This window comes from Electrona antarctica (genome assembly GCF_951216825.1).
Source record: "Electrona antarctica genome assembly, chromosome: 8".
Classification (NCBI taxonomy): domain Eukaryota; kingdom Metazoa; phylum Chordata; class Actinopteri; order Myctophiformes; family Myctophidae; genus Electrona; species Electrona antarctica.
Window position 1 is genome coordinate 44,095,817 of NC_136789.1, and position 15,925 is coordinate 44,111,741.

The following is a 15,925-nucleotide window of genomic DNA, read 5'->3' on the forward strand; positions in this document are numbered from 1 at the left end:
GCTCAGACAAAACACACTCAAATGCAATCTATGCTGCTTTGCTTAGTTGACAGACCGCTTCAAACAAAGACACAAATAACATAGCCTCGCATAGCGATACTAATATCACTGCGTGGATATTAGTCTCGTCCCTCTCAGTGTTAGATTCTTTTCCCCGCAATATCCCACCAGATATTTGAATACTGGGCTCTGGTCGATTATAGCCTGGTTCCAGACGAATCTGGTTGGCCGTCACCATTTCGGCCGTGAAGTCCTCCCACAATGGAGACTGGCCAGACTAAATCTGCCTGGGGCAATATGCATTGCAAAGGCAAATGGTGGCTACGCAAGGCTCCAAATGACACACATTAGGATGCACACTCACCCATGTACACTTTATGTGCACAGCACACATGCCCACAAATGCATACACGTTTACACACACTTATGCATATGAAAATCATTGTCACAATTGCAAAGCATAAACATGTGCACATGTTGTAATATTATTCCTATAGAAACACAGAAATCAGCCCAGACGGTAACAATAAGCAGAGTCCGTTATTTCAATACAAACACTGTAGGTGACGTATAAACTAAGGCAATATTGAGCGTGACCATTTTGGGCACAGAATGCTCTTACAAATCCGTTCATGGTATGTTGGCACTGAACCTATTCAAATCAGACCCCAAATTAAGTTTTATGGTGCCGTGTCATTAGTCAGAAGGTTCATTGTTCCGAAATTACTATCCCTATCTCTAACCCTAACCTAAACATAACCGCAAGCACGGGAGCAGTGCAGGTTCCCCAACCTTAATGCATGTTCGGACTAACAGGACTTCGGATCTATAGGAGCAATGACCTTGCCCGTTGACATTGACCTTGCGCGGAATTCTGAAACGCATATTTGACTTTGCGTGTTGAAGTACTCAGAATCTATTTATTGGAATAAAAGTCAATTATTTGAGAAAAATGTCGGTGTTTGGAAAGTTTGAGAGCAAGAGTGTCTGTCCTGTTGTTTTTATTTTGTTTGTCTGTTCACTGTTTAACTGTTTTTTGTTTTTTCTTGTTTATCACATTTATGTACCTTTTTTATTATGTATTGTATGTCACGTAATTACTCATTATCTGTCAATGATATTCTGAAGTTATGTCATAATACAAAATGCCTAATAAAAACAGTATTTAAAAAAAAAAAAAAAGTCAATTATTTGATATAACCTTTACTATACTGTACAACTATAGCAGACATTGTTTAGAGCCAACATTTGTTATGTTTCACAATCACATTTTACCCACCTGGGAATACCCAAGTATTTATAAAAAATACATGATTTATTAAATAATCTTTTCACCTAGATTTACACACACCATTTTATCGTACCATATGGCAAAATGTAAGCTTTAAGAGAAGAGCTTACTTTACATATTCCAACCATCCTTTGTATAGGTCACAGTAACACAGATGAATAAAATTTGCATATGGATATGCATATGCATTTTAAGACCCCTTTTGGTCCTCGCCCTTTATGCTTCGTTTTACGATGAACAGTGAAAATAGCCAAACTACAAGCTCACAATGCATCACACTGTATATTTGTAGATTTGCTATTTTCACAATTTGTGTACATTTTTGACATTATATTTCACTTATAATGAGATGCCCAAAATAGGATCTCCAGGTTGAAAGTGGTTAAGAAGAAGTGTTATGTCTATTCATGTTCTTACCCAAACCTACTAGTCTTCACTCTCTCACACTATTCTTATCAATATCGCTGAGGGTGTCCTCTATCCTCACTCTTTCTCTTGTTAGAGGTTAAAGTCAATCTGTCCTTGTCAGGTTTAATCAAAGTATCCACAGATTCAATTTAGCAGCCATGTGTGCGAGGTTAAGGTGGCATTCTGTCATTTGTTATCTTTAGGGCAAGAGAAAACAAAAGGATTTTACTAATGCATACTTCTGCCCTGTGCACATGGACACACACGAGGACACACGGACAGAGGTGAAAACATGATCTCTGCTTCCCAGCCTTAAGATACATCTGAGATAAAGATTGATTAGTGTAGCAAATAGCAATAACTACAGCATGAAGTACAACATGACATCTAAGCAATAACAAGCCATACGATCCATTTCCAGTGATCCAGCTGTTCAACATGACCTAATGAATTGGCATTGCCTCAATTAACACTTCACTGAGTAAGGACGCTCTGGTTATCACATCGAATCCTCAGTTTTCAATTCTCAGTTCATAATCAGCTCTGTTTTGCAGTACGGAAGTAGTAGAAATGTAAGAGGGTGACAAATAATTGTCAATGAATCAGTACAGAAATCCAGCTAGTGCATCAAAAATGGATTGTGTGCCATCGGGCATTGCTTTAAACCTACAGGTATATGCAATAAAATATCACTTTACTTTAATAGTCAAATTATTCCTATCTTACTATCTCATCTTCTATCCCCACATGCTGTGTCTTAAACAGTCTGTTTCACTCCCTGCATGTCTTGTCCACCTTCCCTTTTTATCTGCACACCCATCTCTCCCCTCCTCAGTTACTCCATTTTGATTAGTTCTTTATCTATCTCCACCTGCATCTTCCCCATCCACCCTGACACACTTTCTTCTTACATATTTGATATCTTTAAGGCCATCTCTTTTTGCCTCTTACTAGCCGCACCCCCCTCCCCCTCCCCACAGTCTCTCCCTCTTTCGGTCTGACCCCTGTCGCTGTCAGTAAAGTTCGGATGAGAAGCTACCTAACACTGCATTGTCTGATCAGGTGTTGTCGAGTAAGCGAGTTTGTGGCCCTGATCTCTTGCGGTCAGCTTAATGCTATCCTCTACTGGATGTCTCCTTGTAACCCTGTCTGCTGCTTGACAAAAGGGGCCCCAGATTTGTGACCCAACAGTCGATTGACTGGTTGGATTCTTACTCCTACACCATGCTAGAGCCCACTCCTTGGTTGGATTCTTACTCCTACACCATGCTAGAGCCCACTCCTTGACTGGTTGGATTCTTACTTACTCCTACACCATGCTAGAGCCCACTCCTTACTCCTACACCATGCTAGAGCCCACTCCTTGACTGGTTGGATTCTTACTCCTACACCATGCTAGAGCCCACTCCTTGACTCATTGACTGGTTGGATTCTTACTCCTACACCATGCTAGAGCCCACTCCTTGACTCATTGACTGGTTGGATTCTTACTCCTACACCATGCTAGAGCCCACTCCTTGACTCATTGACTGGTTGGATTCTTACTCCTACACCATGCTAGAGCCCACTCCTTGCCAGAAGATGTCTGGGACTTCACCGCCTCCCGTCAATTCATCCGAACAGATCAACAAATGCCCTGCAACAAATGCCGTCTTTTAATTTTATTCAAACATTTCTGCCGTTACAGAAACAATCGAGTGGACACCAGTCTGTAGCGTTATTATTATTAGTTCTGTTTTTATGATTGCATGTCTGTTATAGTATAATGACGATAATGTGTGGGTGAAGCTGTTCTTTAGAGCGGTAGTGAAGGAGATACACAGAGGCAAGCAAGGGGTCAATGTCCAATATCCTACACCTTTCAAGTCAGCTTCCACCTTGAACACTCTAAGAGGGTGATTATTGATTAATCAGTATACATTAATGAGCTGAATTGATCTCAAAAGGGGGAGGCACCACAGATTACTGATAGAGACAGAGTGCTTTTATCAGGGAAATGCAGGCAGCCATCTTAAAAATGACCACACAGGGGGAGAGGAGGAGGAGGAAGGTAGACTGGAAGAGGATGAGGGAGATAATGATGAGGAAGGCTGACTCGGTTTGACAGGGGCTCTGCACGCACGCACGCACGCACGCACGCACGCACGCACGCACGCACGCACATACACACACACACACACTTCGATACATGAGTATTGAATTATCACTACACATTCTTACAAACACCAAAAGAATGTCATGCAAAGGTTAAATGTTTCTACTCCGCCATCAATCTTTAACACAACATCAGAACATCTGACACAACTTTTAAACAACTATTTTGGAGATCTCAAGTAGTAAACATTGAATGGCTAATGTGAGGAATCATTTTCATATCAAATGAAAGTAGGGGATCAGAGCTACAGGGTTTGATGTCACACTTATTGACCCAACATTTTTGGAACTACAGCAGAAGTATGGTTTTCCTGAAGATTAGAGATATCAGGCTTCAAAGTTTGGATTTTCATGCTTGCTTCTTTGAAATTGGACTACTTTGGAAAAATAATCCCTGCTTTGTATTTATATATTTGAATTGATCCGACACATTGACAACCCTAACTTGATATTATGCATGATTTCATATTTACACACCAATTTCAGTTGCTGTGGGTCTTTTAGGTAGACTTTTGTCCATAGATGTATTTGCGCTCTCATGTAAAGTGTGTGGCCGCCGGATGACCAGCTATATGAGCGACATGAAAGGCAGCTCTTAAAGGTTAGCGTGAACAAGGCCAGAGGACAAGACAACAGCAACCGCAAGGTGCACAAGGTGCACAAGGTGCACACGGGCAGCTGCAGGTCAGCACGTTTTCACCCTCTCCCTGATGAGGCCACATTTGGTCCGCCAGCCCTAGAACAGTGGTTCTCTTTTTTTCCCCTTTTCTTTTTCCTTTATTTATTCAAGGAAGTCCATTGAGAGCCAGCCCTCTTTTTCAAGGACGCCCTGATCACAGCATACCTCAACCTGATTTTTTTGGGGGCGGGGTCCCCAGATGACAGTGCAATTTCAGGTCTTTTTAAGACCTAAAAAACCCCCAAGAAAGACAGAAATAAAATAGAAAGCCAATTACTGCGTCAAAAGTAATTAACTAATGATACTATAAAAATTGTCAAACATTATTGTCAAATAATATGAGGCAACATTTTGGAAAAAGCTCACAACTTGCATTGTGAATCGTTCTGCTATTTTCCACAAACAACTCCTAATTCAAGTGCTTTTCAGAGTGGAGATCCTACTTCTGATATCCAAAGTACGACTATGTTCAAATATGACTTTTGGGGGGGTCAAGCTTACTTACTTACTAAGCTTCCTTAGCTAACGTATGACTCATGATGACTATTTTTATGTATTTGATGTATTTCCAAGTTTTTTGTTCTTGCTTACTGTAAATTGCTCTGGATTATGAGTGTCTGCCAATTAAATGCCTAAATTGTTGTCAAGGCCCGAAAAGGTTGAGTACAAAGTGCAAGATCAGAGTAAATGGCATGAACCCTAGTCAACGTCAGAAAATAATTCAGCGCTTAAAAAGAAAACTTGGATAATACTGTAGGATAGTATATGGGGTGCCTGATTGACTTTGCATAGTTAGTGCACTAAGCACATGCTTCTTAAACTTTATATTTTGGACTGAGGGTGGTGCTTGAGGAAAGGTCTTGGGGTCACTCAAACGGTTGGGAATAGGATTCATCCAGGGGAACACAAATGCACGAGAAGTGCATCATGATAAACCATGTTTTACAGACTGTCCTCCATCAAGAGCAACTGTGCACAATTTAATAGCACTCCACACAAAACAAGTGGTACAGGTTCTCTAGCACTGTTCCTCAGCATAGCTGTCAACCCAAGTGATGATATTAGCTTGTCTAGCCGTCAGGCTTCTACAGACATACAACTTTGCAAAACAGACTCTGCTCGGTAGGCAGTTTAGTTATTTAGGCATGTTACTCTGGCTGCCATGCTTGAGAATCTCCTGGTTCAGACCTGCTTCAAAAGCAGCTGGAATACATTGGTGCATATACTACAGTACACACACACACACACACACACACACACACACACACACACACACACACACACACACACACACACACACACACACACACACACACACACACACACACACACACACACACACACACACACACAGAGTTGTATGTGATCAAAACATTAAACTGGATATAGTTTTTCTTTTGTTCAATAGTTGAATAGCCAAGGTTTATATCTTGAATTATTTGGTTAATTTGAGTGTATTACAAAAATGCACATTTTGGAAAATATAATTTATATACATTACATACAAACCACATCATGTCTGGTGACAGAACCCCCCAGTAAGGAACAGCAAGTAAAGCCCAGGAGAAGTATAAATGGCCCATAGCTGCTACTGACCTGGTTTTTTTTCGTTTCGACCTTTTCGACCCCCACATAGTCGTACTTTGGATATCAGAAGTAGGATCTGCTTCTGACATAGGGACTTGTTGCTTTTGGGACAGGGCCTGCGCTTGTTTGCTACCGGTCGGTTGGCTTGGTCGTCCTTGACAGCCCGTTTCTGTCTGATGAGAGAGCTGGCAAGAGCTGCCATCTTCCCCCCCCTCTCACCTTTGGGAGGGGGGTGTCTTCTTTCCCAACAACCCCTCTTCTGGTAGGGCTGTTAACTCTCCTCGAGCACCGAGGTGGGATGAGGGGTTCTGGAGGAGAGACCCCCCTCCTGGGGGAGCTAAGGATGTAGGCTAAGAAAGGCGCTAACAAACACTAGTTTAGTGTCAAGCTTCCAGAGGAAGGCGGACAATTATTGTGTAAGATGCGAGTCCACCTACAATCTGATGGAAAACTACTCTACTCTTTCTAAAAAGAAAAAATGAAAATGTGTCACGCCAATATCAAAAGATCGCAGTCAAAAGTGCTGAGTGCTCTGGTCACATTTTCTGTAAAACATAGATTATTCAGTGACTATAACTACTAAAAATAATAACGTATGGACTTTACCCGCTTCCCCGCTCATCTTGTCCACACATTTAAAATATACCTACCAAAAAAATAAAAAACAAAAAAAAACTAGTTCACAATACTGCAAAAGTAACTAAATTCCTAAATAGAGAGATTATATTCTTTTACGTATAAAAATAACACCTCGTCCAATGAAAAGTGGCATCATCGTGATGCTATGAAACGCATAAAAATGCGAGAGCAGCCAAGCTGGCTGTTACCGCCTGTGTAGTCCACGGAGGTCCAACTTTTCCCCCCATTTAAATGTGCATGCAGGGAACAATAATAAAATGAGATTCTGAGCAGTAATCCAGCAGATTTAGATCCAGAGGTAGTAGAACTGCGCGTGGGACACACACAGACGCGGCAGACGGTCTTGCAGGAATGAAGACAGGAACAGTGCAGAGGGATGGAGACAGGAACAGTGCAGAGGGATGGACAGAGAGATCTCTCCTCTACCTCCGATGGCATGCTCTCTATCCCACAGCCCTCACCAGCCCACCCCCTCCCTCCCTCCCTCCCTCCCTTCCAAAGTCAGCGAGTGAGTGTGAGAGTATGTGTGCGCGAATTCCAGCAGCCACCATCAGTAGGGGTGACATTCATGAAAGAGAGAGGGAGAGAGGGAGAGAGGAGATAGAGAGAGAGTGAGAGAGAAAAGAGATAGAGAGAGTGAGAGAGAGAAAAGAGAGAGTGAGAGAGAGAGAGAGAGAGAAAAGAGAGAGTGAGAGAGAGAGAGAGAGAGAGAGAGAGAGAGAGAGAGAGAAAAGAGAGAGTGAGAGTGAGGGTAGGGGGAGGGAAGGAGAGGTGGTGATGTGAGGGAATTGAGCTTGACTGGAAACAAGGGCTGGGGGGGGGGGTACAGGCAGCAGCCACTTCTCAGAATTAACGCTCTGAGAAGCTACAATTTCTACGTTGTACATTCACTCATCCATTTGACTGCCCTGCTGAAGCAGAAAGATAGCGCAACGGGCGAGGGGAGGTGAGAGAAGTGTGTGTGAGAGAGAGAGAAGAGTGCTTAAGGTGCAGATTGTGACAGTTCTCTGTCTCTTCAGGAGGAACAGCAACACTGTGGGCTATTGCATGCACGCACGCATGCACGCACGCACGCACACACAGTCGCACACACACAAACCTTTTGTAGCATGGTGGAGAATAGAAGCTGTTTTATGTAATTGTAACCCAGGAATTTTCAATTTGCAATATCATCACTAAATGCTGCCATTTATTTTGTTTCTTTATTCTATCCATTTTGCTATGTCAGTCTTTCGGATGCTCCACAGGCATTTACTGTAGTGTCTAACATCATAGACACAGGCTAGGATACACTATCCCTGACAGAAACATGAGCTACAAAATGAGCCACCCCCACATCACCCAAGGTTAACAAAAACTAGATTTGGGAAACAAATATTTTAGTTAACTGAAATAAAAACAAGAACGATGCTTTATAAAAACAACACCCGTTTGCTTTGATATCACTTCACACATTCAATCACAGCCCTTCACAGAGGTTTTAGAGTCCAACCTCATACAACCAACGTGACTGTGACGTGACATATAGCCACGTAATTTGGTGACGCATTTATTTGTGTGTGTGTGTGTGTGTGTGTGTGTGTGTGTGTGTGTGTGTGTGTGTGTGTGTGTGTGTGTGTGTGTGTGTGTGTGTGTGTGTGTGTGTGTGTGTGTGTGTGTGTGTGTGTGTGTGAAGTAGTTAATGACTATCCTCCTCTGAAGCACTTTACTGTAAAAAAAGAGAGGAAAAAAAAGTCCAGTTCTCAAGTTCAACTCATGAGATGAAGGAAGAGGAAAGTTATATACTGTAATTTGTTTGTAACAATGAAATAATAATCCTTGTTTGTTTTTATTAATTTCTAAATTATGTCATTCAGAAGAGCATTTGTCCAGTCATATAATGTATATAGTATCTTATGATCAAGATTAGATTGTTTCCAAGTTATTTGCTGCTAAATGAACGGATAATTGCTATCATGTCATTCTTTAGCTTGAATCAGCTGTGCAGCTGAGCAGAAAAACCCTCTTAGTAATTCTCCTGTCGTACCCTGGAGACTCCACCCCGATAAATCAACTTTTCTGAGGGCTGATCAATCCCATTTTATTTGGCATGGCACCTCTTTTACAAGGCAATTGCCAAGGAAACCAGCAGCGGAAGCATCTTGAAAATGCAAGGTCAATTTACATTATTTCTAACAAGGCCCAGCAAGGTCACAGTCAGTCAGGCATTGATTGACAGGTGACAGCAGATGTTTGGCTTCCACAGGGGGGGTGAGAAAGAGACGGTAAAGACAGCAGAGACAATGCTGTTAGCATTGACAAGGAAACAGAATATGTTTTCCCCTTTACAGGATCGGTTTCTCTGCTCCATCTATTATTCTTAGCCAACCATCCACTCGTGTTCCTTACTATAGTAGATAGAACATCAATCTTATAAATGCAGCCTGGTCGCCAGAGAAGATGTTCAAAGTGCAAAGCACAAAAAGGGTGTTTGGTTAGGAATGTCATGAGTCCGACACCCTACCCCAAACTAAACAATACCAACAGTCCTACAGTCATGAGTCCGACACCCTACCCCAAACTAAACTAACCCTAAACAGGGTGATTTATTTGTAACCGGCAATACATGTCTGGAGTGACGGTGTTGTCGGACTCATGACTAGTGTACGATATGTCTAACCAACATGCACGGACGTTGTTTAATCCACAAAAAAACAATGATTGTATATATAAATGCAGACCTAAGTTAACTGGTACGACTCACTCACTTACAGTTGCTGTATGTCACTCCCCTAATCTCGCTCCTTGTTTCCTGTCTATCGATCTCCATTGCACTGTCAATAGAGGCAGAAAAGCCTGAAAAAATACCCCCCCCCCCCCACACACATAATAACAATAATTCTTGTGTTTCATTTTGTAGCCTATTGAAGACATATACTTAACATTACTGCTGACACGTTTCTATTGTTTCCCATCTCAGGCACCTTTCTTGCATACATAAATCATATTCTAATATCCATGACCCACAGGTGAGCTGCTCATTAGGTCTGAGCATTACTGTATATATCATTTTCTACACTAGTCTTAACGTCCCAGTCAGACCAATGCCTCATAGTTCATGGTCCCAGTCAGACCAATGCCTCATAATTTGTCCTCGGCTCTGTGAATCAACCTACAGAATGTGTATGTAGGCTACTAAATGCAGGCAGTAAAATTGTTATAAAGGTTATATACCTTTATTCAAGCTTCAGATGGCTTTTTGTGGTGAGATTACTATACTTTGCGGATTCCAGCACTTTAGTACCATAAGTTGGGTCTCAAAAGCCAAACACAATTTCCTTGTCTTTATGCTGACATAGTGACATTGTTTGTTTCGTACGCGAGGTGAAGGATTTTTAGAGACAAGCCAACTCTAAACCAACCACAGTCTTGCATGTGGGAGTTAAGTTAGAACAAAATTTACAGCCTGATTTTGGGTCTCTCTCTTTTTAGAGAGAGTCCCATACCTAGTATTGCTTGGTCAGACATACATTAGTATTGCTTTATTTAAAGTGGCACTGTGTACATTCCTGTTTTACCACGGATTTACTAGAGGCTGCTTGCTTGCTCTGCAGAGAAATAGAATTTTGACCTTCAGGTCAAACCCAGAACCAGTCAAACCAGAAACAGGATTGTGTCAAAGGTTGTGTCCAATTAACCTACACACTACACAGCATTTCAATGTCTGAATAGAGGTAGATGATCAGGGTGATCCAATTTTGTAGATTGTATTGTAACATTTGATTTAGTAAAACATTACATAATATAGCTTTAAAGTGGTTGTCTATATAAAAGTGCTGCTCTGAAAGGAATGCTTCAGGGTCTTAGCGCCTGATGTTATTTTAGAACACAACAATACATTGTCAGAAACATGTATTTGTGTCAGTGAAAGATTATATAAAAAATCACACCCGTGTGAACTGAGTGGTGTAAGGTCTTATATAGACTGATCAGCTGTGGTCTGACGTAATGAAATCACACCCGTGTGAACTGGGTGACCATAGCAACCGTGCTCATTTTTTACGAACAGACAGACAGACAGACAGACAGACAGACAGACACGTAAACTAACAAAGCCAGTCGTAGGAGTGGTTTACACCACTCAAAAATAACTGTTGCTTTATTGAAAAAGTTACACAGTATGGTAATTGGAAAATAGTTTAAGATATAGAACACACATGGTTATTGGTTTAGTGTAGTAGCCTACTTTAGTCTACATCATTACATTGTGACCATTTCTGAAGCAGTCAATCAGGGTTTGTGATTTGAAGCAACTTTAGAAGAAGTCCTTGTGTGGCCTAAATTATGGGTGGCAAAAAGGACAAGGAAGACGAACAATCACAACAACCCTCACACAAAAACGAGAGCTGTATGCAAGCTGGTTGAATCTGTGGCAGGGTGTTGATTGAGAAGTATGAAGGCAGAGGAGCAATTGATGTTGATCAGGCTGATGAGCCTATTAGTGCACTTAACATGATTTTATAAACGGCTAAACAGAAGGTGATGTGTTTCAGTAACGCGCTGTATGAACTGAATCCTTTATGTTGATCAATCTAGTAGACTTACTGATGAAGAAGGTATTTTCTAGCTGTCACTGTGGGTGGGAGTGGCTCAGGGGTAGAGCAGTCTGATGGGAACCATGAGGTTCCCAATTTGATCCCGGGCTCCCCCAGAGCTAGTATCAAAAGACTCTGAACCCCTAATTGCTCCCGATGTTCAGGTCGGTGCCTTGCATGGTTTCCTCCGCTTTCGGTGTACGAATGGGTGAATGTAATGCGCATCTGTGTAAAGCGCTTTGGATAAAAACCCTATATAAATGCACCATTTACCATTATGACATAGTGAATACATTAGTTCTTAAGTAACAACTTGTTGAGTTTTATACGTCGAATTTTTACAGGTGGCATCCCTACCATTTGTTATAGCTTGTACTGTAGGCCTATTTCCTCCCAGATAATGGTCATTATTATTATATCCTGTTTAGTTTCCCAAAAACTGTGCATTTAAGTGTCAAGAAACTATTACTGTGGACACATCCAACAGCTCATTCAAAAAGATCTGCAAAAAAAATGCTTTTTACATTGGATTACACCGAGGATCAGGCATACCACTTTCTCTTGACCTCTGTCACATTTCCTGGTGCATTCACATTGTACAGATTATGATTTTGAGAGACAATTCCATATTAAGCCAGTGTGATGGGAGGTACCTTGAGGCGCGGTTCCACCGTGCCTCAAGCCTGTGGTGGGCTGGTCTGGTGCATCTCAGAAGCAGGACTGGTAGCAGGTAGAAGGAAGGCACTGTAGCATCTCAGACAGGTTGAACCTTTTAAGTGGTGCAACCACTTCAAGGATCAGCAATGTCCGTCCGTCCCTATGTATGTATGTATGTATGTTTAGGATACCAACAGGTGCGAAGGTGGCGCTGCTGAGCTAGAAACAGAGAGAGAGAGAGTGTGTTGCACTGTTGTGCTAATTACAATGTGGAGCATGTGTGAGAGACACAGAGAGGGGGAGAGAGAGAGAGAGGGAGTGAGGGAGAGAGAATACCACACTATTACTTGTGAGAGAGAGAGTGTTGTCTGCTAATTCCCCCACGTGTGGTAACTCTGTCATTTCTCAACCGTTTTGGACGCCGGGCGGCTCGCCGGAACCGGGCCGGCCCCCTGGGTGCATTCCTGTGGGTCTGGAAGTTCCGGGGACACCCCGGGGACCCCCACACAGAGTTGCACCACTTAGTTCACACAGGTCAGGTGTGATTTTTATTCAACAGGGTGCAAGAAATTAAATGATCAACGTTTCAATGTATCTGTCACATCTTCATCAGGTCATGATAACCTGATGAAGGATGTGACAGATAAATCGAAACATCAGAAGTCCAGTCTGTTGCTATTCCCCTGTTTGCTAGATAAAACTTGCAGCTCACAATGGAAAAGTAAAAATACACAAGCAAGATAATAAATCTTAACATTGCCTTTACTTCACACACTTCACCCTGCTTGTCATTCTGTCAGGGGTTACAAACTAAAACCATACAAGATTGGTATATGCATGTTTTGTTTGTAGAGATGCATCATTTATAAAGGTTGCTATATGTTCATTTGCCTAAAGGGGACAACCACCTCAGTCATTCCTATACAGTCCAGTTTCCATTGAGGTTCATTTAAGCAGATCTAATGCAGCTGGTCCCCCATTTATTGGCCAGCCAGTCACCTTCAGCAACAACTCGCCAGGGCCACCATGCGTTGTTCGCTCAATGTGTGGCCATCACATACCCCCTTCAGAGCTCTCACTGAAACAGCCAGAGGTAGTTCGAGGTCACACTGAGCCTGCCGTGTGTGTGCTGTACTGTGAAGCGGCCACTGGTGTCCTTCATATATCCAATGGAGGGCTATGTGATCAGTCTGTAAAGTGAATTCCCTCCCTATAGGAGGTAGGCTTGTGTGAGTCGAGGGCCCACTTGATTGCCAGAGCTTCTTACTCCACCGTCTTGGCTCCAGCTTGTAGCTGATGAACACCAGGGGATGTTGGTTCTCTGATGGACCCTGCCGAAGAACATTTCCAAGAAGTCCAGTCTGTTGCTATATTCTCTTGTTTGGCAGAAAAAGCCACGGGGACTTCCCATAACTCCAACATACGTGGCCGGTTAAGACTAACCCGTGGCCGGTTAAGAGTAACCCGTGGCTTCGACATACGTGGCCAGTTAAGACTAACCCGTGGCCAGTTAAACTAACCTGTGGGCGGTTAAGACTAACCCATGGCTTCCACGTGTGGTTAGGTTTAGAGTTGGAGTTAGGGTTAGTAATGCGTGAGTCGGACCAACACACCGCCAAAACGTTGAGACATCGGACTAATGACATGGCCACCTCAGACAGTCAATCCCCCTCTCAAAATGAAAGGTTTCTCAAAAGTCAGGACTGTGTACGACTGCGTTCTTATAGAGAGACTGTGGTCACCTTGGAGCACCACCTGGTCACCTTTTGATATTTTGGCTATGACCAACTGGAGCTGAGGGCTGAAAGCAGGGACTGCCCAGACCCATAGAGAGAGTTGCGTCACGCTTTGATCTCGCCACAAAGCGGGGTGCTATGGACTGTAGACATCTCCAAACATTGTTACTTCCTCATTGAGATAGAATGAGAACTTCTGCATTCCATTCTTACAATGGGAGTCCGCTAGTGACGAAATCTCTCTCTCTAGCGGTGGTTGGGTTGAGACATGGGTCTGATCAACATGGTCACGGTTTATTTTATTGTTAGAGTACATCTTGTGTACAAGTACATACGATTAAATGTATTTTGAGTGTAGTAGCACTAATAATTGTAAAAAAAGGATGACTGACACACACACACACACACACACACACACACACACACACACACACACACACACACACACACTGATTACTCTAAATGCTCAGTGTGTAGATGTAATCATCTACACACTGAGGCCTGTATTGCCTTCTGCCCAAAGTACTGTATGTCATAGATTATAGATCGATTGAGATTTGCACTGAGGAAAAAAAACAAGTTGTCCTTGTGTTATTAAACATATCAGTACAGTGACTCTATAGTAGCTGTATTGCGGAGAACAGGTTTTCCGCCGGATCTTTTTCCTAGGTTAAAAACATAAACATAATTATGACTCCAGATTCAGGCAAGAGCCCTGATCCGAGCCCCACTCACTTCCATTATACAATCAAAGTTAAGTATTTAAAAAGGTATCAAGCATACATGCAAAAAAATTGTGGAGGTATGTACCCGTGGCCTACTTGCAGTGTGTGAGTGAAAGTTGGTGCTGATAAGCTCAGCGCTTTTCGAAGTTTAGTTCGATACAGACAGACAAACAGACTGACCTGAGACGGCTAGTCTCCTGCATAGCCACACTATAAAACCATCCTGTAATCTGAGGCCTAAATAACATCCAGAAAACTAACTTGAACCCCGGGCTCAAGGCTCAGAAAGAGTCAATAACGAATTAAATGAAAAACTTAACAAAAAACTAAAACTAAATTAAAACAAAACAAAAAGCGGCATTAAATCGTATTACAATTGTACATAGACAAGTGAAATTGATACAGTATAAGCCTTCTAAGCAAATATTTTCTAACAATCCTAACCTCTCCTTATTCTGCACATTTCCCAATGCTGCTAGAGATTCTAACATACCTGCCGTAAGAGATATTTTACCTGTACTTTTAACTTCATTTTTACCTATAATTGTCTTCAATTTTTAATTTGACTTCATTACATTCCTTGTTATCATCATCATCATTATTATTCATATTTGTAGTAGTAGTGGTGGTGGTGGTGGTAGTATTAGTATTAGTTTTAGTAATAATATTAGTATCTTGTCATATTGTATTGTGTTAAAATATTCTTTGCGGAACATCCATCCATCCATCTTCAACCGCTTATCCGTAGTCTGGTCGCAGGGGCAACAGCTCCACCAGAGACCTCCAGACTTCTTTAGAGCAACATTAGTAACCTCCTCCTGGGAGATCCCGAAGCGTTCCAAGGCCAGTGTGGCGATGTACTCCCTCCATCTGGTCCTTGGTCTTCCCCGGGGTCTCCTCCCAGTGGGACGCGCGACGCTCGAGAGGCATCCTACGAAGAAGCAGTGACTCTACTCTGAGTTTCTCTCGCGTGACTGAACTTCTCATTCTATCTCTAAGGGAGATGCCAGCCACCCGTCGGAGAACTCATTTCGGCCGCTTGTATCCACGACCTTATTCTTTCAGTCATGACCCACACTTCATGACCATAGGTGAGAGTAGGGACAAAGATTGCTCGGTAGACGGAGAGCTTTGCCTTCTGGCTCAACTCTCTTTTTGTCACAACAGTGCGGTACAGCGACTGCAATACCACCCCTGCCGCTCCGATTCTCCATCTGATCTCCTTCTCCGTCCTCCCCTCACTCGTGAACAAGACAAAGAGATACTTAAACTCCTTCACCTGGGGTAAAAGCTCCTTAATCTTCTTTCTTTCTTGGCTCCCCAGTATGGCACCCCCCATACTGTACCTTAAAGACATGATCCAACCCAGATCAGCTAACACAGCGAATGCTGCCCGAGCCTTCCCTAAAACATCCAGGACAACACTTCACACATCCTAGACTCTTCTCGCTCCTAGCTCCTATGGAATAAACCCC

The 15,925-nt window shown here is 42.5% G+C and overlaps 2 protein-coding genes across 3 annotated transcripts in view; one reads left to right on the top strand and one right to left on the bottom strand.

Annotated features, from left to right (window-relative positions):
• The window catches only part of fgf11b (fibroblast growth factor 11b), a gene marked incomplete at both ends in the record, with an annotated part of 44,399 nt that extends 38,078 nt beyond the window's left edge, over positions 1–6,321 (bottom strand). Inside the window, one exon of the mRNA XM_079508571.1 lies at positions 6,129–6,321. Within this exon, the coding sequence (XP_079364697.1) occupies positions 6,129–6,321 (193 nt within the window). The remainder of the gene's footprint in view (positions 1–6,128) is intronic.
• The window catches only part of nlgn2b (neuroligin 2b), a 156,195-nt gene that overhangs the window by 28,433 nt on the left and 111,837 nt on the right, over positions 1–15,925 (top strand). The gene's annotated exons all lie outside the window — the stretch shown is intronic.